Source organism: Loxodonta africana, chromosome 19 (assembly GCF_030014295.1).
Source record: "Loxodonta africana isolate mLoxAfr1 chromosome 19, mLoxAfr1.hap2, whole genome shotgun sequence".
Taxonomy (NCBI): domain Eukaryota; kingdom Metazoa; phylum Chordata; class Mammalia; order Proboscidea; family Elephantidae; genus Loxodonta; species Loxodonta africana.
Genome location: NC_087360.1, coordinates 51,461,792 through 51,483,371, shown reverse-complemented (window position 1 = coordinate 51,483,371; position 21,580 = coordinate 51,461,792). Strand labels below are relative to the sequence as shown.

General features: G+C 49.8%; 2 protein-coding genes across 2 annotated transcripts in view; one reads left to right on the top strand and one right to left on the bottom strand.

Annotated features, from left to right (window-relative positions):
- The first annotated feature begins 3,133 nt into the window (after positions 1–3,133).
- Positions 3,134–13,795, top strand: R3HCC1 (R3H domain and coiled-coil containing 1). The gene is made up of 9 exons (XM_023551221.2): positions 3,134–3,203; positions 3,891–4,018; positions 4,641–4,778; positions 5,483–6,074; positions 7,885–8,057; positions 9,422–9,492; positions 10,889–10,984; positions 11,402–11,475; positions 11,962–13,795. Exons 4-9 carry the CDS (start codon positions 5,667–5,669, stop codon positions 12,130–12,132), a joined length of 993 nt encoding a protein of 330 aa, XP_023406989.2. The 5' UTR covers positions 3,134–3,203; positions 3,891–4,018; positions 4,641–4,778; positions 5,483–5,666; the 3' UTR covers positions 12,133–13,795.
- LOXL2 (lysyl oxidase like 2) overlaps positions 13,793–21,580 on the bottom strand; it is a 121,249-nt gene continuing 113,461 nt past the window's right edge. The window contains exons 11-14 of the mRNA XM_003412375.4: positions 20,711–20,826; positions 19,353–19,489; positions 15,683–15,794; positions 13,793–14,927 (exon numbers count right to left, since the gene is read on the bottom strand). Of these exons, the coding sequence (XP_003412423.1) occupies positions 14,848–14,927; positions 15,683–15,794; positions 19,353–19,489; positions 20,711–20,826 (445 nt within the window). The 3' untranslated portion in view covers positions 13,793–14,847. The remainder of the gene's footprint in view (positions 14,928–15,682; positions 15,795–19,352; positions 19,490–20,710; positions 20,827–21,580) is intronic.

Sequence of the window (21,580 nt, the reverse complement as noted above, 5' to 3'; positions counted from 1 at the left end):
TCAGAAGTTCTGGGGAGCATTGTCTCTGGGATTCCTCTAGTCGCAATCATACCATTAGGTGTGGTGTTTTAATGAGAATTTGGGGTCTGTATCCCGTTGGTCTCCTGCTCCCTCAGGAGTTGTCTGTTGTGCTCCCTGACAGGACAGACATCGATTGTGGCCGGGCACCAACTAGTTCTTCTGGTCTCAGGATAATGTAGGTCTCTGGTTCATGTGGCCCTTTCTGTCTCTTGGGCTCATAGTTGTCGTGTGACCTTGGTGTTCTTGTTCTTCATTCTCCTTTGATCCAGGTGGGTTGAGACCCATTGATGCATCTAGATGGCCGCTTGCTAGCATTTAAGACCCCAGATACGGCATATCTTGATAGATGTTCTCTGAGAATTTGAAAAGAATGTGTAGTCTACTGTTGTTGGGTGGAGTATTCTGTACATGTTGATTAGATCCTGCTGGTTGATAGAGTTGGAGAGTTCTTCTGATATCTTTGCTGATTTTCTGTCTAGTTGTTCTATCAATTGTTGAGAGAGCCAAAAACAAAACCAAACCCACTGCCGTCGAGTCGATTACGACTCAGGGGTGTTGAAATTGCCATCTATAATTGTGGATTTGTCTATTACTCGTTTCAGCTCTATCAATTTTTGCTTCACATATTTTGCAGCTCTGCTGTTTGGTACATGCACAGTAAGAGCTGCTGTGTTTTCCTTTTGTATTGACCATTTTATTGTTATATTAAGTCCTTATCTGTCTCTGGTAATTCCTTTTGCTTTAAAGTCTTCTTTATCCAGTACTAATCTAGCCACTCCTTCTCCTTTAATTGTTTGCATGCTATATCTTTTTTCATTCTTTTACTTTCAGTCTGCCCATATTGTTATATTTGAAGTTTCTTTTATGCAGCATATAATTCAATCACATTCTTTTTTTAAATTGACTCTGCCAATCTCTGTGTTTTAACTGGAGTAATTAGACCATTAATATTTAGGGTAATTACAGATACTTTAGGGCATAAATCTGCCATTTTTTAAAAAAAGTTTGTTCTCTGTTTTCTTTTTCCTAGCTTCCTGTGGTTTATTTGGATGTTTTTAAGAATTCTGCTTTGATTTATTTATATAGTGTTTTTGAGTGTATCTTTTTGTATGACTTTTTTAGTGATGGTTCTGGGTATCACATAACTTATCACAATCTACTGGTACAGTCATTTCATAAATTTGAGTGGTAAAACTCCCTTTATGTCCCTTTATCCTCCCCCACTTATACTATAATTGTCTTAAATATTTCTTCTATATATATTTTGAATGACATCAGACAGTGTTACAATTTTTGCTTCAACAGTCAAATATAATTTAGAAGACTCAAAAGAAGAAGGAAATCTATTTTCCCATAGTTTTGCTTACTGTGGTGTTTCTTTCTTCTTGATATTCTAAGATTCTTTTATTGTTTCCTTTCTATTTAGAGAACTTCCTTTCACTATTTTTCAGGCTAGGACAACTGGTGCCAGATTGTTCTAGTTTTCCTTCATCTGAGAGTGTCTTGATTTTCACTTCATTTGTGAATGGTGTTTTCACTGGGTATAGAATTCTGGGTTGACAGCTCCTTTCTTTTTCAGCACTTGAAAAATGTTTTGCTACTTATTTCTGGCCTCGTGATTTCTGGTAAGAAATCTGCTGTCATTTGAATTGTCTTTCCCGTATAGGTAAGGTATTTTTTTTTTTTCTGGATGCTTTCAAGATTTTTTCTTTGCCTTTAGTTTTCAGTTTTATTATGATGACTTCATTCCCAGGGGTTGGATGTCCCTTCGGGTGGCATCATGAGGACTTGTCATGTTTCAGAATCTCTCCTTGCAACCATGCTTTGAAAAGAGACATGTGACTTGGCTCCCCAGATTCTCTTTGCACCTGGTTTTGTCTTTATCCTGTTGTTGTTGTGTGCCACGAGTGTTCAATAGGGTTTCCTAGGCTGTAATCTTTATGGGAGCGTATCGTCAGGTCTTTTCTCCTGCTGAGCTATTGGGGGTGGGGTGGGGGTTTGAATTGTCAAACTTTCAGTTAGCAACTGAATGCTTAATTATTGTGCCATCAGGACTCCTCATCTTTATTCTTTATTCTAGGTGCTTTTTATTCTTTTGGTGGAAATCTGGGAAGCTTGTTTTTATAAATGTGGTATAATACCATCATCATTTTTAGAAGTGCTCTGGGAAGAATTACAAAAGGGCAAAACACATCTTAATTTTCTTCACTTCTTCTTTCCTAAGCCTCTTCTGTCAGTTAGCTCCTCTGCCTCCATCCCCGCTCATACCCTACTGATAGAGTTCACTCAGAATGTCCCCCTTTGTACCAAAACACATGTCTTAAATGCTATTAGTTCAGGGTCCTGCTTTGCTATGGGCTTCTGGATTCAGGATGATCAAAGGCTTACAGTTTAACACCTTTCAGGGAACAGAGGATTTCAACCTTGGTCTCCTAGATTATAATCGCCTATCCCACAGGCTGTTTGATGGTAAGAAATTCAAGCCATCTTTAAGGTAGGTGCTAAAGTTATTTCTGTATGGAGCGAGGTAATAACATTTGATATCCTAAAAATCACTGTGCTAGTGGCTACCCAGTCCAGTTACTCACAGGCTCATACCCCTTGTCAATGACCCCTTAGTGTGCAGTCGGCCTCTCTGCAGGATCCACCACTGGGGAGAACGAAGGGCCGTCATGGGCAACGGGTGCTAAGAAACTTCCTTCCTCTTTATTCCTCTGTTATGACCCTAGTGGGGGGGACCAGTGGATTGGAAAATCTGATACACCAACTACCTAGCATATGATAGCTACTGAAAAGTGTTTGCTCAACTTAATCGATATTAGGAGACTGTATGTGGTCATGGAAAAGAGATGGATTTGGAATCAGATCCACTTCCTCTCAAAGCAAGAATCTAGAATTTAATATCTTTGTAACTTTTGGCAAGTTATTTCATCTTTCTGGGTCACTGTTTTCTCAGAATTAAATACGTAGTCATGTCCTTGTGGGGATAAGTGGTAGGTGCTGGCTCCCGGTAGATGACAGGAACACTCCCTCTCCAATTTCTAAGTTGTCCTTGCGATGCCTCCCCCAGTCCGCGCGGTGGCGCTGCGCCCCCGCCGGGGGCGGGGTCTTTCCTCCGGCGCGCGAGGCGCGCAGGCTTCTGGGGACCCTTAGGGAAGCGGCGACGCGGCAGTGCGGCCGAGGTGAGTAGAGCCGGGGGCTGGCGGGCGGGCTGGGGTGCAGGTCCTCCCCGCTCCGGGTCTGGCTCCACGCCGGCCCAAGCCCCTCTCGCTCCGGGGCTGGGGAGGCGTGACTCGGTCGCAGTCCGCCGGCCGGCCGCGGGCTATCCCCTCTTCCCGTGCGCGGCGTCCGGCCCACGCGGGGAAGGCCCAAGGCAGCCCCGCCCGGACCCCCGTCCCGCCTCCGCCGCCCAGCGTGGGAGCCCGCGCGGACAGGTCCTGCCCGCCTTCCGATGGCACCGCGCTCAGTGTCGGGGCGCCAAGCCTCCAGGACCCCGGGTTCCTGCACCCGCCCGTGCGTCGGGCGGTTCGAGGTGGTCGACCCTACTCCCCTGCCCCCGTCCCAGGCGGCAGCTTGAGAGCCTGTGAGCCCCCGGCTCGGATACCATCCCTTAGCACTGGAGTGGGCGGTGCAGTGGAAAGAGCACAGAAGTAGGAGCCAGGAGATCGCTCCCTTTCCCTTCTGTTGACTTGCTTGCCCGGGGGACCCTGGGCAAGGCACTTCCCCTCCTCTGAGCTCGTTTCCTCACTTGCGAGAGAGTCGACGTTGGACCAGGTGGTCTCTCAGGCCTGTTTAGCACCGACATTGCGGGGTTGTGGTTGGGCCAGGGATCTGTGCGCTGATCCTGGGCGCTGTCCACCTTCCCACAGGCTCTCTCACCTGTCACCCTGGCCCTTCTTTGCTTGGACGGTGTTTTCCTTTCTGCAGCCGAAAATGACTTTGTCCACCGCATTCAGGAGGAGCTGGACCGCTTTCTGCTGCAGAAGCAGCTGTCAAAGTAAGCTGGCATGAGGGCGGTGGAGGGGCTGCGGCTGCCTGCGCCCGCTTTGCCGCTAGGAAGGGCAGGGCTCGCCCAGAGCCACCTGGGTCCTCCTCCCCAGTGATGCCCCCAAGATAACTGGCTTGCAGCTGGCTCACACCTTGACATTTTGTCCTAGTAGATCTCTCTGGCCTCTCTCAACTGCATCGTTTCTTGGTAACTCTCAGTATGCTGTCATGGAAAAAAAAAAAATACAGAGCAGGCTTTGGAATCAGACCCACCTCTGCTCAAAGGAATAATCTAGAATTTTACTATGTTTGTAACTTTGGACAAGTTATTTCATCTTTGTGGGTCTCTGTTTTCTCATAAATAAAATACTAATGTTGTTGCAGAGATAAGTGACAGATGCTGGTGACAGTGAAGGGACCCAGCCCCGGAATGGGGGTGGGGCCAATAACTCCCAGTGAATCCTTGCTGTGATAACCACTATGCCCAGGGCCTTGAGTTGGCCTGAGACCCAAGGGGGTAAAAGGAGCCTAGTGTTAAGTCACCTTTAAACTGGGGGTGGACCTGGTAGGGGTTAGGCCCTAGGGGCTGGACCTTACGCCTCTGCACAGTGCTCTTTCTGGTCCCTTTCCAGGGTACTTCTTTTCCCCCCGCTCTCCAGTCGCCTCCGGTACCTGATCCATAGAACAGCAGAGAATTTTGATCTCTTGAGCAGCTTCTCTGTTGGGGAGGGCTGGAGGAGGAGGACAGTCATCTGTCACCTGGACATCAGGTGTGTATCCTTTGTATCCTATCGCCTTGGAGGGTCCTCAGCCATTCATTGTGGGTGGTTAGGGAGGGAATAGCTTGTCAGGAACCAGGGCCTGGACCCCTAAGCTGCTGCTTCTATTCCCAGCCTAGTTGCTTAAAGTTGAGTGTTGCCTTTTGCAGTGGAGTAGACGTGCATTGCTTGTGGCATTCACTGACTCACGTTCAACTATACACCTGGGCAGAAAAGAGAGAGAGGGACAGAATTTAAGTAGCGAGGGTGAGTCTGCCCACCTTCCTGTCAGGGAGCTTATGCCCAGAGAGACCATGGAATGGGAGCAGCGGATCTGCTTATTTTAGTCACCTCGGTCTCCATGGGGATCTTGCAGGATGAGCATCTTATCGTAATGACAATAACCCTAGTGTTTAAAATGACATGTTTTCCTACTAACATAGTCCCTAAATGCTCCCTCACCTGGTGCTTAGCCAAAGATTGGCTATCTCTAATTCAGTTTATAACCGAGGAAGGTGGGGAGACAGAACTGGATGCTTTGGACTTACTGAGACATGGCATTCAGCCTCTGACAAGATGCCTTTCTAAGGGATTTTCGAGGGTCATTTTGGCTTAATGCCGACCTGAGTGCCTCACTTGCTTAAATGAGAGGTGGCTCTAGTAAACCATTTCCCTTTGGGCCTAATCAGCACTCTAATTTTCTCCTCCTGCTCCAGGCTACCCAATTCAGATGGCCTCTCTGGCCCCTGCCGCCCTCCTACCTCCCATCCTGGCAAGTACCATGGTCCTCGGCCCAACTCAAACCAGGGAGCGGCTGCTGGTCCCCGAGGGGCACGGGCTGGCCGGTGGCATCGCGGACGCAAGCCCGACCAGGCTTTATATGTGCCCCGGGTGCTGCGCATGCACGAAGAAGGGGCACAAACCCCTGCCCCAGGGCTCAAGGGAGAGGCTCCAGCTGATGGCATCCCAGAAGAGCCCAGAGATGTTGGTGCTGGGGACCGCAACTCTGATCAGGGACTCCCCCTGTTGATAGCCCAGGCAACAGAGAACCTAACGGGCCCGGGCCAAAGTTGTGAGAATGATCCACTGCCAGACCCAGTTGGCATTGAGGCCCCGGGGCCTGAGAGTCGCTCAGGAGAAGGAGATGGGTTGGAGGTGGCCAAACAGCTTGAGTCGAGCCTACAGCTGAACCTGGTAGAGGGGAATGAGAGTCAGCTGGAGAAGAGCGTGGCAACAGTGGAGGAGGAGAAGGAAGAGGAGGGCCATGGCAGCTACTCTGAGGACGATTATAGTGAGCTGCTGCAGGAGGTGATGAGGCTCTTAAGCCCAGAAAAGGGAGGGCGGAAGTGAGGTGGGTGTGGCTGTGGGTGGATGGAACAAAGGGTCATGACGTGGAGGGGTGGGAATGTGCCAGGCAGGCAGGGCACCGTTAGGAAACATGGGGGAGGAGCGCGGGGACTTTGACGGAAGAGTCAGGACTTACATAGTGGAGGAGAAGGAGACTCAGGATATGGAGTCAGGAGGCGTGGATTTGTGGATTTGGGTCCCAGACCAACTACTTAGGCGCTATCTGTGCATGGAGAAGTCATTTTGCTTTTCTAAGTTTCAGCTTCCTCACTGAAAAAAAGCAGTTAACAATCATAGTACATACATACATGCTCCACAGGGTGACAGAGAGAATGTACGTGGAAGTGCTTCACAGGGCACTACAGGTAGTCCTGGACTTATGCTGGGCTTCAGTTCCGAAGACTCCCATTCTAAGTTGGTTCCAGTGGAAGTCAAAACCTTTTTTTTTTTTTTTTTAAGTTTTCATTCGTATTACCTTTTATTATCAGTATTTTTATAAATTCAATCTTTATTTGTCTTTGGGGGTTGACATGAGAATGAGAACATCAGCAAATTACGTGATACTACATTGTATATAGTACATATTACTAACAATAAGATGTACAAAATAAAAAAAAAACAGACGGTCTTTTGCCGTAACTCGAATATGTCATAAGTCAGAGACTACTGGCACAAACGTTGGTCATGAAAATTACTTTTCTGCTTGAAGCTTTGTCATACTAATCTAATCTCCTTGGCACTGTGTATCTGCCCCAGAGACTGGCTTTGCAGTTAGGTTGGGAGGGTGGTGGTGGTTAGGTGCCATCGAGTTGATTCTGACTCATAGCGACCATATGCACAACAGAACAAAACAGCTCATTGTTGCAGCCACTGTGTCAATCCACCTTGTTGAGGGTCTTCCTCTTTTCCGCTGACCCTGTACTCTGCCAAGCATGATGTCTTTCTCCAGGGACTGATCCCTCCTGACAACATGGCTAGAGTATGTAAGATGCAGTCTCGCCATCCTTGCCTCTAAGGAGCATTCTGGCCGCACTTCTTCCAAGACAGATTTGTTCGTTCTTTTGGCAGTCAATGGTATATTCCGTATTCTTTGCCAACACCACAATTCAAAGGCGTCAACTCTTCTTCAGTCTTCCTTATTCATTGTCCAGCTTTCACATGCATGTGATATGATTGAAAATACCATGGCTTGGGTCAGGTGCACCTTAGTCTTCAAGGTGACATCTTTGCTCTTCAACACTTTGAAGAGGTCTCTTGCAGAACATTTGCCCAATGCAATGCGTCCTTTGATTTCTTGACTGCTGCTTCCATAGACATCTTTTATTGCTGTTTTATGGATGAGGAATGGAGACCAGCAAGACTTGTTTAATATCACATTGTTAATGAGGGAAGGAAAGATCCTGGACTTGCCCAGCTCTGGCTCTTACAGACTGTGTAATTTTGGGCAAATCACGTACTTCTTAGGCCATCAGTTTTCCTGTCTGTAAAACGGATCTATATAGTTTGGAGGATTATATGAAACATAATATACGTAAGTGCGAATCACCCAGTGGGGACGCCATACAAGTAAGTTCCCTCATGCTTCTTGATCAGCTCAGTCTGCCATCATTTCTTAGGTCCCTGCCTGGTAGGGCTCCCGTGGAAAGCTACCCTTGACCCTCCTTCCCACCGACTCAGAAGCCTACAGAATTTCTGTGTTTGGTTTTGGCACCAGTTGTTTGGAGCCATGTGTGTCAGAGCTCTCCTTGCTAAAGGGTCTGATTTCTCCCAGATAACAGACAACCTGACTGAGAAGGAAATCGAGATAGAGAAGATCTATGTGGACACAACCTCCTTTGTAGAGGGGCTGCCTGGAGAGAAGGACCTGGGCCACGTGGTGGAGATCTATGGCTTTGAACCAGCTCTCAAGACAGAGGACCTGTTGGCAGCATTTTCTGAGTTCCAGTGAGTGCCAGCAGTGCTTCGGGGGGATAGCAGGGGCAGGGTGCTTGCCTTTGGAGAAGGGTTAGAAAATCTTTTCAGGGTTGGGGGCTTGTTTTCCCTCTCTCCACCCTCCTCATTTCCTTCCCTGCCTAGTGAGCTAGAAAGAAAGGCAGCAAGTAGACATGCTTGCTTTGGGCTCCATACTCCTGAGCAGTTCAGCCCACTGGCCGTGACCACGGGGAAGAGGAGAGCTGGTTTTTTGGTTGTGGACTTTCCCAAGGCCCTAGACCTGGTCCTGCTGTCACAGCAGCAACCTCTGTCCTGCCCTCCTACTTGTACACACGCCTGCTGGGACCCAGGGAAATCCTGGATCTCATGGGGGCGGTGGGCAGCCCACCCACCCACCTCCCTTTGCTCTACGTCCCAGCCAGTCAGTCATGTAGCAGACAGGGCCATCTCTGCCTGGTGCTATTTCTGAGTGAACTCGACTTGAGCAGCTCAAGTGGGGCTGAGACAGCGTGGTGATGGGGGCTGGCAGGAATGGATTGAGACACAAGTCTGCCTTTCTCTGTTTCCCCAAATTCCTTTGACTCTAACCTCGTTTTTTTCTCCCCGTTTCTTTTTTTTTTCATTCTCTTTTTCCTTTCTCCATTTCCCCTTCCTACTTAGATTTTTAAACTCCCCCTTCCCCCTTCTTCATGGCTGTTTTTTCTGACTTTGCTTCCCAAACAGCCTTCCCTGGCCCTCCCTAAGCCTCAGCTGAGGGGCAACTGGAGGGGCAGCTGGGTGGGGCATGAGAAGTTCTTCTCTCTACCCCTGAAGGTGTGTCTGGACTGGGGACCCTGGTGACTTCCTCAGCCAGGAAGGGCAGTGCCCCCAAAGGAGCCAAATGGAGACCCAGAGCTGCTTTTGGCCTGTCATGGGCCCCAGAGTCAGTGATACCTTGCTGAACAATAGGAGTGAAAGTGTACCAGGAACAGTACCACACATGCTCTCATTTCAGTCCTGTCTCCTTTTCCCACCACCACATAAACACTTCATCTGCAGCCTCAGACCCCATGCCCTTGGCCTGGTGGTGGGAGTGCCTGTGAGGAGCCCCTTTGTCCTTGGCATTGTCCTGTCCCAGCTCTTCAAGTCCCAGCTTCTTTAGTCCTAGGAATCAGGGTCTCACATGACATACTAACAGGAGTGACATTTGTCTTTCTGAAGCAAATAGAGAAAGTTTGCAGCCAGTGATTATCTCCTTCTCCTGAGGAGGCTGGAACTTGTCTTGGACTCCTAATGTTTGGGGATTGCGGATTGGAGGGAACTTCCCTTTAGGATTCTAAGAGGAAAGGGCTTGGCCATTTGCTGTCATCACCACTGTGTCTCCTCTACCCGCACAGAGAGAAGGGCTTCAAGATCCAGTGGGTGGATGACACTCATGCTCTTGGCATCTTTCCCTGCCTGGCCTCAGGTAATGTGCCCTTCCTCTGGCCACCACTGAGAGGGGATGGGCCCTTGGTACCCAGGGAGAATCTGTTTCCCTGGACGAGGATTGTCCATCTCCAGAGTGCAGGCTAACTTGTCCAGGAGGGCTTACGGGGCTCTGCTCCCTGCCAGCCTAGTCCTGAAGTCCCAGTGGGAGCAGAGGGGTGTAGCCCCAGAAGCTCACAGTAATAAATCCTTAGCTTTCCGTATTTATGTTTGTGCCTTCAGTTTCAAGGGGTGGATTTAGGTGACATTTACTGAGCACTTGTCATGGGCCAAGCCCTGGCTATTTCCACATAGTAAAGCATTGGAAGCATTCAAATACTGACACTGTGCTTCACACTAATGCATTCTCATTCAGTTTTCATGAGGGCTTGAAGACGTAGGCCAGATCACCCCCATTTCACAGATGAGACTTAAGATTCCTAGGACGTCAGTGGTCTGTTCAAGGTTATGGTGTGAAAGCCAAGGACATCACCCAGGCCTCTTGACTGTAACCCCGGTGTTCCTCCCCTTCTTCAGCCACTTTTCCTGGGCTGCCCAGGGTCTGCTGCACTGCCACATCACTGTTCACTTTGGGGGTATTTACAAATAATCACACCCCCCACCCCCACACTTGGCTTCTTAGAACCACAACCTTCTGAACACCAGAGCTGCGGGCAGCCCTGGCTGGTGTGGGTCCGGTCATCCGGAAGGCCTGAAGTTTCAGAGAAGTGGGAGGCAGTATTTAGGGAGCAGTGGGGAATGGGGTGGGGTGGGAGCTCAAACTCCAGAGGGAGCCCCCTGAAGAGAAGGGAAGGAGAGGAGGTCAGAGGCTGCACAGTGCGGCGGGAAGAATGAGTACGGGGAGGGATGGGCCCTAGCTCCCTCCTTGACTCTGCCACAAACTGCCCCGACTTCAGGTTCCTCATCTGTAAGGTGGTGGGTGTGTGGGACCTGGGCCCCTTGCTGCTCTGACACGCAGTGTTCTGTCAATAGCCTGAATGCAGCTCTGAAGGCATAACTCAGGGCAGTGAGTGCCTGTTTCCAGAGGGTTTTGGCTTGGTGAACAAAGGTAGACTGGAAAGTCCTGCACTTCAGAAGACAGGGCACCACCTCTCCTGGTGTCAGAAGTGTAGCCTCACTGGTGCGGCCCCTGACCAGCACAGGTCGGGGTGTGGTAACTCTGCACAGGCTTTCCCATCTGAGAGCACGGCACCCCCTGCAGGCTCTGGGAGACAGGAGCAGTGTGTGGTGGTGTCTCTGGCCCAGCCGGAGTGGTGTCAGAGCAGCCTGTCCCTGAGCGTGAATGGGCTGCATGTTTTGGGTGGCACCTGTGCTTCTGGGTCCTGAGGGGGCCTCACGCAGAAGAGGATGTCTTCAGATCTGCTTTCTTTCCATAGCTGCCGAAGCCCTGTCCAGGGATTTCTCATTGCTCAAGATCCGGCCCCTCACACAGGGAACCAAGCAGTCAAAGCTCAAAGCCTTGCAGAGACCAAGTAAGGAAGCTGGGGTTTTCTGGCTGAGGAGGGTGTGAGAGTGTGAGTGGGTTTGGTTTGGGCACGGTGGGTCTTCCCCTTCTGATTCATTCCCTACTTCCACATGTCTCGGCTCTTGGGGACCCCTGGGCTGCAGCCAGTTCCACTCCCCAGAGGGCCTGGGGGTGCCAAAAATGAGGGCCCTTCAGGGAGTGGTGTCTGCAGCCTGTTCGTGGTGTTGCTTTCCCGCACACGCCCTCTGTGGGTATGCTCAGGGAAAGCTGGGCCTTTCTGCTGTAGGGCCAGGGGTAGAGTGAGAGGAGCTTGGGCCTTGGGGTCAGCCCTGGCTATGATCCCAGCTCTGTCACTTATTTAAATTGACCTACAGCAGGTCAGTTAATGTCTGTGAGTTGGTTTGTTTATCTGTGCAATAAGCAGATCTGAAAGAGGGAGGATTGGATGAAATAGCATGGAGACCTGCCTGCTATGGTGATGGGCACACAAGGGGCCAAGTAAGTGTTAGTTTCTTCCCCTTCCCTCTGCTCCTTCCACAGGCCATGAAGGATGTTTTCAGAGGCTAGTTTTCTGTGGCTACACAGGGCATCCATGCTTCTGTGAATGGTACCTTGGCCTTTGTCCCAGGCTTGCTGGCAACAGTAAATATCCTTTATCTGGCTCAGAGAATTCCATCCTGATTTGATTTTCCTCACAGAAGGCACTAGAAAGCAGGGAGGTGGACAGGGTTAACCCCTCCCCATTCCCATTTTACAGATGGAGAAGCAGGGTGCAGAGGTGGTGAGAGGATTGGGTGAGGTTCCATAGGGAGCCAGGAGCAGGTAAAGCCTGGAGCCCCCAAGTGGGCCCCCACTCACTAACATCTCATCCCACCATGGGCACAGCTGGGCCTGAGGCCCCACACACATAACATTAGGGGTTGGCTGATGGCCACAGCCATGGCCTTGAATTCACATCCCTGCCCCTTGGCACTTTCCTTTTAGAGCTCCTGCAGCTGGCAAAGGAGAGACCACAGACAAACACAGCGGTGGCCCGGAGGCTGGTGGCCCGGGCCCTGGGGCTCCAACACAAAAAGAGAGAGCGGCCCGGGGTTGAGAATCTCCTGCCCTGAGGCAGTGAGGCCCCCAAGCCTGGATGCACGCCCCAAGCACTAACTTGGTGCCCAACACCAAAAGCCTTTACAGACACTACAACAGCCCTGTGCAGGCCAGAATGATTGTTGGAATCCCACTGTGGGGCGTGGTGGGCTTTAGTTTGGTCTAATTCTAGAAGTTGAAGAAAAATAAAAACTTCAAAGTTGTAATGTGATTGCTTCCAAGTGTGATGGTTTGCCATGGGACACTAGGGGGTGCTGTCCAATCTATTTTAGCCTGGGGCTGCTAAAGAAAAAGCTGCTTCTGGGAGCTTGGCAGGTCATTTTTTGCACAGGACCTGTCCAGTTTTTTGGGTGTAGGTTGCACGTCTTCTGTGACACCTGCACAGTCTCCCCTAACAACTTGGGTGTCCCAGCCTGCCGTCCTGTGCTGCACAGCAGCTGTGGGCTAATGGCCCTAACCCTTTGGGCTGGTCCTAGTGGTACCTGTCAGTCCTGGTTACAGAAGGCTCCTTGCAGAAATAAACATGAACAAAGCCAATAGGTGAAATCTGAAACGCGTGCTGAGTTTGGTTCCTCACATCTTTGTGGGACAGGGTCACAGTGCCCTCATCTCCTGCTTTGGGTAGCATTGGGCTGAGGCGGCTCTGGCTGGCACTTTGAGGTCATTGTAGGCCCCTCAGTGGGTATATGCGTATGTGGTATATGGCTTAGCAGGTTCTTGACACTAGTGGGGACCCCCACATCTGGGGGAGAACGGCTGCTTCTGGGCCCTCCACCCTCCTGGCTGCTGACTTGCACATTCTGTGTCACTACTCTCTTGCCTCAGAGCCCTTCTTTCTGCCTTTTTAGGAGACATCTGTGATTGTCTCAGTGCAGATGTCCCATCTGGTCCTAACAGCTACTGTTCGGAGGAAGCCTGCTGAGGGCGCCCACACTCTCATAGATGGTAACTTGGCCTTTGTCCTAGACTTCTTGGGAACAATAAATATCCTGTCTGTAGGTCAGAGTTAGAGTATCCTATCCTGATTTCTCTCCCCAAGGGTGCTAGAAAGAAGACAGGTGGACAGGATTGACCTCTCCCTACTCTGTGACAAGTTTCTTTAAAAAACCATGGTTCTAAAAGGCTATTAGTTGTGTTTGTGTATTTTTTGGTCATCTCCTTAGACTGTTCTCAGAGGCCAGGAGTTGCTCCTTTTGTAGTCTGTATTGAGTGAGGGCTCTTGTGGCCACATTAGGTCCCTGGGTGGCACAAATAGTTTGTGCACGTGAGAAAAGACCTGGTGATCTGCTTCCATAAAGATTACAGCCTAAGAAGCCCTGTGGGACAGTTCTACTCTGTCATATAGGGTTACTGTGAGTTGGAATCGACTTGGCAGCACACAACAACTAATCTAAAGGTTGGTGCCTCGAACCAATGGTACTGCAGAAGAAAGGCTTGGAGATCTTCCATAAAGCTTACAGCCAAGAAAACTCTATGGGAGTTCTACTCTGTAGCACATAGCATGTGGGGTCGCCATGAGTCAGAATTGACTTGACAGCAATGGTTTTTTTTTTTTTGGTGGCCACACTGGACTGTAGGGGACTTAGGTGCCCAGGTCACTGCAGGGTGAAACCATAAGTTGACAAAGGGTATCTGAAACTAGGCAGTTGCTGAGAGAACACAGGAACCCTGCTACTCAGTGGCTGGGTACAGTGGTTCAAATGAAATACAAGATGCATATCATAAATCTTTTATTTGAGGTTTCAAGTATGTGTAAGTGTCTGTGATGACACATGGCGTTTGGTGAGTGTCCTCATCACCCTGACCCTGGTTATAGCACCGTTGAATTTGTTACCCACAGAATTGGAACAACAGAAAGACAAGTCACTTACACAGGTGCATTGATTTTTCTTTTGAGCCATACTTCCAAAGGCCCATATGCCCCAGGGTGGATTACCCAATAAGCAAGGTAAGCATGGGCTTAATTGTGCTTACTTACTAATCTGTAGTGCACTATTTCATACAAGCCCATGTGTACCTTGCTTACTGTAAGCCAGCACATACCATGCTTACTGGTTAATCCACCCCTATTAAATGCCACTAAATTACTTCGTGTTTCCAAGTCTGTGAAAATATAATAATGGTATCTTTAAAAATAAAAGGGCAAGGGGAGAAGCACCAAGGCTGAACTGACCTAATGAGAAACCATGTGGCAGCATTATATGTGTGGCTATGATAAACTAGAGTAGAGGCAGTTTGTTTAATTGAAAGAGAGATTGAGAGATTCAAGTTTGCTGGAAAAGACCTACAAGGAGGAGATGTGGGGTTCAGCCTGACCACTATTGGGGTTGATAAGCTCACATTTGCCAACATGTATCTTAAGAAAATGGCCTCATAGATGTCACTGTCTGTGGTGAGCTGGTGGTGTCAGACTCAGGATGTACTGTGGCTTGGATGGGACATGCTGATGACAACCAGAGTCAGTGGCTGAAACTGTGCACCAGGGGTCCTAGGCCAGACTAGCTCTTGGCGCCTGTGGTGCTGCCCACACCCTGTGGACCAGCTCAGCCCCAGGCCCTAGAGCTTCTCAGGCACCAAACATCAGGCAACACCCAGCCAAAGCCAGGAGCATCCCCTTCCTCCTGAGCTTGGACATGACTGCAGGGGGTCGAGACAGGGTGGGATCTGGGCAAGCGAGGGGGAATGCCGTGGTTGGTTGGTCAGACTGCAGTTGTTGGGAAAGTCCTGGGGAAGATGCGGTGTGGAAGATAGGTAGTGACCATGGATGATCCTCTACCGTGTGGAGACCTGGTTAGTTATGAGTCCATTGAATTGTTCAAACTTCTTTTCCGTTTCTTCACTGTAGGAACCACCTGAGGGGTGGGAAATGGAGAAGAGTTTGGCAAACTAGATACTTAGTCCTTGCCCAGGCCAGAGCAGTTGGCCCCAGAGAGCTCTTGAGCCCCCTCCACCAGTCTGCCAGCTGGGGCTGCCACTGTGTGAGCCACAGGGCAGGGACTAGGCACTCAGCCTCTCTAGGACCAGGCGCCTACCAGGTGCTCTGTAAAAGTTGAGTGAATGAATGAATAAATACAGTGCATTTCATTTTTTATCTTCACCAAGAGTGAGGTCTATGACTTTTCCTACAGAAGAGAAAGTTCTGCTTTTCCCTTTTGTTCCCTGAGTTGTATAATCCACAGAAAAAGTTTCTTTATTGGAGACTTGGAAGTGACCTCTGGTTTTTGACAGAGAAAAACCTGATAGATGGAACCCATAAATTGCTGATGCCCACGATTTTGAGGTCAGAAGCATAATGAGTTGGTGACCTCAGTTCCAGCCCTTACATGGCTTTGGGGTCTGCTCTGGGCCATCTCTCTCTACTTGGCCAGAGCTGGCCATGAAAACTCAGTCCCCCTCCCGGCCTTCTGTGTCCATAGCTTCATTCCTGAACGTGGAAATGAGATGCTGGCTCCATTCCCCAAGCTTTGCACAAATTAGGAAGCTGCCTCTGGCTCCTTGAGAAAGTAGGGCAGCTCTTGCCTGCTTCCTGGAGCGTGGGCTGTGGGGAGGGACAAGGTGGGCCTCCCAGGGGTAGAGGCAGCCCTGGGAAGGAAGGGAGGGGCCTTACCTATGTGGCAGTTGTACATCCAGATGCGGTGGCCATCGTAGCGGGCCTTGCACTTCATGATGTTGTTGGTGTAGTCAGATTCTGCAACCTCATAGTTGGGGTTGATGACAACCTGCAGAGGAGCAAGTTGGAGGAAGCTGTTGATTCCCCCCTCAACCATCCTCCACCCTAGGCCTGGGGCTCTGCCAAGACAGCATACCAGCTTCCAGAACCCAAGGGACCTCATAAAAGGGGAGCATGGCAGATACAGTAATCCAAGAGCAACTAAGGACAGGACTGGCCAGAGGGGAGTGTGTGGGTCCTGATAAAGTCCTTGGGGGAGGCAGAGATGAGCATGGCTTGGAGGAGTGAGACCTCTGTGGATCTCTGTCTGTTTCTCTGTAGATGTAATCTACACACACACACACACACAACTCTACCAAGAGTGGGCCTTAAAAAGGGGACTACCCTCTCCTGGGTGCTCTGGGAGGCTTGAGGTTGGTGGAGAGGCAGGAGTTGGGGTCTGGGACTATTGTGGAGACTGTGTCCCCCTTCCACATCCTTCCTTCTCACATCCCCAGCTAAGAGGTCGTATCCCAAAGAAGCAGGAATAGAAAGGGCTATCATTTTGAGAAGGTTTCTGTGAGGGGACAGAGAAGGGGAAATTTGGGGTAAGGAACCTAGAAGAAGACAAAGGCGGGTGGGGGGGAGGGAGGTGGGAGGGTGAAGAAACAAAAGCTGTAGTGGGGGCTGGGGCGAAGGTGTGGAGGACACACACGACAGGCCTTTCCTCAGAGGACCCTGCCTTGTCCTTTGGAAGGCTGTGATGGGGGAGGAAAGGGGGGCAGGCTGCTAGTTAAAGAACATTCTTTAGGTTTGCAGCTCATAGGACCTTTGCCTTCAGAAGGGCCTGCCCATGACTTTTCGGCTGGCAGGCTGGCCTGACCAAAGAGATGCTGTAGGAAACAGGCCAGCAGGGCTCAAGTCCTGTGTCCTGGGGGTGGCGTGCGTCTGGCCCTGCTTGTCAGACCTATGGGAGCTGTGTCCCACTTGTGGCCCTGTCTCTTCAGCTAACGCAGGTAAATAAATGTCCCACTCTGGGATAGCCTTACTTTTCTTTGACCTCTTTTCTATGTAGCAGCCCTCGTTGTCCCTCCCTGCCCTCCAGCACACATAGCACAGGGCAGACAACTATCCTAGGCCTCAGGACAGTGGGCAACAAGGGCTGTGTCCCGGAGCTACCAGGACCAGCTTGACTGACTTGGGGCAGGGATTGTTGTTGTTAGGTGCTGTCAGGGATGTGGGGCAGAGGGGCTGAAATATATGGTCTTCTCTGTCCCATCCAATCCTCATATACTTTGGCTCTCATGAGGATCTGTGAGAAGTGGTTTTAGTTTCTTAGAAGAAAGATCTGCTGTGAACCCAGGATGATGAGAATGAGGATAAAGAAAGGGTCACCAGGAAGCTAGTAACAAATTCAGCCCTGCCTCTGAGCCTTTGCTCACAAGGCCCTCTGCCTGGAACACCCGTCCTCCTTGGCCGGCTTGTTCCTCCCATTCCATCACCGGTACTGATCTCTGTGATGAGGGATCTCTGTGATGAGGCCAGTGGCCTGGGTTCACTTGGGAACCGAGAAGCATCAGCGAGTTTCCAGGCCAGGGCCTTCACACGTCTACAGCTCCATGTCTGTCACAAGGGAGATACTCTTTTAGATTAATCAGAGGTATTAGCATGCCCCTAATATGTTAATGAGCTAATTGTAGAGTTTAGGGGTACAGAACATACAATGTAGAGTTGAGGTGACTTGGGTTTGACTGGCAGTGAAATAAAGATATTAGTAATGCCCCCTTCTTTGGGGGATTAACTGAGAATGCATTTGTAAAGGCTAGGCAGTGCCTGACGCATCACAAATATTCAATAAATCATAGTTATTAAGTAGATAGCGTTAGTTAAAATACACAGTGGTATGCAGCCACCCAGAAAAGTGATAGCAGGCCTCAAATGTAAAGTGCCATGTGCTGCCTACGTGTACAGAGACATGGATTTTCATTTTTTAAAATAAAGAGCGCACTGCTCTTTGGTTGGGGCTCTCCAAGTCTGCGGTTCTGGGCTTGTGGGTGGAAATGTCTTGGCTGTCTGATTTCCAGGCTCTGAAATTGCCAGGGAAACCTTCCAAAGTCCTGCTGTGGTCAGTTCTCTGCAGGTGTTGCTTCTTCAGAGGGCTCTCTGGAGGGTGGGGACCAAGGCCCTGGCTCTGAGCTGGCTGAATGCCACTTAGGGAAAGCTTTCAAAGCAGAATGACACACTTCTGGTCACCCACTTTGCCACCCAACTGGGCAAGGCTGAAAGCAAGATGGGTGGGAATGTGGGACAGGATGAGAGGGTGGACTGAAGCCACCAGCGGCAGAAATGCACACCTGCATCAGGAGGGAGAGACACTCGGAATACGGAGCCCCTGGTGCCCCTTAGAATCACCTCTCACCAATTAGGGGCCCTGGCAGGAGCATGCAGCTGCTTATAGGAAGGTGGCAGGCCAAAGTACCCTGGGTTTCTCCCAGGGCTGGCTTTCCACCTGGACAGTCTATGTGGAAGCCCTTAGATGTCCCCACAAAAACAGGCACTCAGGCTGTCTCATGTTTGACATTCTGCCATTATAGATTCATGTCTTTGCATTGAGGATTGGCCTCTCTGCAGATCTCTTGTGAGGCAAATATTCCTGGGAGAAGCTACTCACAAACACTTGAGAATAATGGCTCCTTACGCAATTACTTTCCGCTGGGACAGCACAGACCCAGGGCAGGGTGAAGGCACTGTAGACATGAGGGTGGAGGTGAGAATGCAGCTCAAAAAAAGGTAAAAGGTGGGGGTTGCCTTAGACTCCATGGAACAAATTCCTGGCCTGATGACCAAATCCGGCTGGCAGATGCATTTTAATTTGCAAGCATCAGGTGCTAACTGAATTAAATGCAAATGTCTTAGGCTACCTAGTTCCCCACTGGCCCTGCCACTCCCTATTTCTCACAACCCTCATGCCTCCGGTGGCCTATCTAGGGTATTGCACCAGCCCTGGGTGTGAGGCACCACTGAGTAGTTTGTTAACCCGGTATGGCCCAACATCCTTGATCAAGCATGGTAATGTGTTAATTAAAATATTAATGAACTTAACTTCTATTTTTGCACTGATATTAAAGTAATCTAAAAGAGGGGCGTCAGGTGTTTGGACAGGGGCATGATTTCAGTGCTTGCCATTGTTGTTAGGTGCCAGCAAGTTGGTTCTGACTCAGAGCAACCCTATAGACAGAGTAGAACTGTCCCATAGCGTTTCCAAAGAGCGGCTGGTGGATTTGAACCGGCTGACCTTTTGGTTAGCAGCCAAGCTCTTTACTACTATGCCACCACGACTCCATGTTTGCCATAGGATCCACTTTCCATAGATATACCGCTGGCCACACTCAGTTAATAGAAAGTGCTCAGGGGTGCCACACTTCCAGGGCCAGTGCAATACCAGCCATACCCTAGTTACGCCTCTGCATCCCTCACACACTTAGGTTACCTGATTGCCCTGGATGGTCTTTGGGTGTAAGTGTCGGGGGAAGGACACTTTAGATAGTCTGCCTCCATGCCCTAGTCTCAACACCAACAGGAAATCCTCCCATCAGCAGGGGCCTGGATCCCCTCCCCACCCCCTCACCTGGAACAGGTATTCTCCAGGGGGCACATCGGTGATGTCGATCCACTGGCAGTCAATGTCGTGGCGGTACATGTCCCAGCAGCCCATGGTGATGCCCTGCTCACCAAAGTTGGCACACTCATAACTCTTCTGGATGTCTGCAGGCGGGGTGGCAGGAAGCCGTCACCATCTACCCTCAGCCTCACCATCAACACTCCTTCCTCTGCTCCATGCCTCCCCTCTCCCAGAGTGTCCGAACCATCCTGCTCTGTGTGCTGTTCCTGGACCCCAAGCCCCCAACCTCGGCTTCATCTGGGCTCGGCAGCCTGACCCAGCCTATGTGAATTTATGATCTGCTCTGATTTAAATGGAACGCACCCCTTTGATTCCCACCCATCCTCCTCCATCGCCTCAGGCCTGGTTTAAGTCTCCCCTACTCCCTGGAGCCTTCCCTGACGACTTTAGTCTACACCCCGGCCTTTCTGTGAAATCCTGACACTTATTTTCTATGCCATTAGCTTGGGAATTAATTGTGTGTTTATCTGGGAAAGCTCTTATGTTTATTATTTAGCTTAATGTGAGTGTTCTTTGGTCTCCCTCCTCTGGACTATCAGCAATTCGAGCATAGGTTCATGTCTGATTTATCTGTGACCCTTACTGGGTCAGCATGCTGTCTGGCACATAGTAGGCGCTCAAAAACCTTTTGCTATTTGATTTTGCAGCAGGTCAGTGGTGGACTGCTCCAATGACTAACTAATTAAATACACATTTTGGGGGAGGCTACTATATTGGGGCAGTATTCTAGGTGTTGGGTACACCAAGAGGAATCCATGTGTCTGCTTTTCAGTACATCAGGATGGCAAACATGTCATCACAATGCAGGCAAGAGGCCCTACTAGAAGTGTGAGCAGAGTGCTGTCCTGGCCTGGAAGAGTCTGAGAACCTCAGTGGGGGGTCATTTAAGCTTGAACTTGAAGAGCCAGGTGGGGTATGGGTCAAATGGCAGTGGAATATATGAGAAGAAAGGTTTCTGGGAGCCAGATAGTGAGGGGTATGTGTATGAGGCTAAAGGGTTTGGCCCTTACCCTGGAGACCATGTAGACTACCAGTTTCCATCAACACAACTCTGGGGGATCTTTTGTAACCAGCCCTTCCCACACCCTACAGCCCCAAGCTGTAGCCATGGAAGGCCTCAGTAATCCTTCTCTCTACAGTTGGGCAAATAAAGGCCCAGAGTACAGAAAACTCATGTGGAGAGTGAATGGTACCCAGGGCCAGGGTGACAAAGTCTAGAGTCAGGTCTGGGCTCTGAGCTAGATGGGCATGGAGGGGGCATTGGAGTTCCCCTCAAGGTCCCACCCCCCCGCCCACAGACATACCTCCTTCACACTCTGTGTCCTCCAAGCAGAAGCTGGCCTTGTGGCCCTCTGCTACTTTGGTGCCATTGAGGTTCAACAGGTCGTAGTGGGTGAACACTTCCATGCTGTGGTAGTGCCTGGGAGGGAGAGAACGGGCCTGAGAGGTCAGTTTCTGGAGCAACTGCTGCCCTAGCTGGCAGTGTGCCTTCGGGAACACCTACAGCACCATGGTCCAGAAAGTGGCCAGGCCGCAAGAGGGGTGGGCCACAGAAGCATGGGGAAAGGGAAGACAAGCAGAAGCTGGTGAAAGTGGTGCTTAAGTGAGTGGGCTCTGGAATCAGATAGGCTACTTCACCTAAGTTCTCTCATCAGCTAAGTGGGAATAAACTGAATAGCACAGGGCCTGGTATACCATAAACTCAATAAATTAAACTGTTACTTTTAATAAGCAGGGATGTTTCTTCAGCTCTAAATTGCAACTCACAGCCCATGACTACTTTGCAAACTTTCTTCAGGTTAATAAAAATCAAATTTCAATGTCTTCTTAAACTTTTTAAAAGTGGGAATATGGTAGAAAGGGAAGCAAAAGGAAGAGGAGGGATATATGGAGTAAGAGGGAGAGGTGAGAAGAAAAACATTAATAAATGGGCAACTATGCTTGTCATAGATTGAATTATGTCTCCCCCAAAATCTGGGTTATCAATTTGGCTGGGCTGTGATTTCCAGTATTGTGTGGTTGTCCTCCATTTTGTGATTATAATTTTATGTTAAAGATGATTAGGGTGGGATTGTAACACCCTTACCAGGTCACATCCCTGATCCAATGTAAAGGGAGTTTCCCTGGGGTGTGGCCTGCACCACCTTTTATCTCTTAAGAGCTAAAATGGAAAG

Bases quoted from the DNA above. Each gene is read 5' to 3' on its own strand.
- R3HCC1 (XM_023551221.2), top strand. From the start codon at position 5,667: ATGCACGAAGAAGGGGCACAAACCCCTGCCCCAGGGCTCAAGGGAGAG. The intron at 6,075-7,884 runs GTGATGAGGCTC...GATTTCTCCCAG, and splicing joins ATAGTGAGCTGCTGCAGGAG to ATAACAGACAACCTGACTGA. The intron at 10,985-11,401 runs GTAAGGAAGCTG...TGCAATAAGCAG, and splicing joins CAAAGCCTTGCAGAGACCAA to ATCTGAAAGAGGGAGGATTG.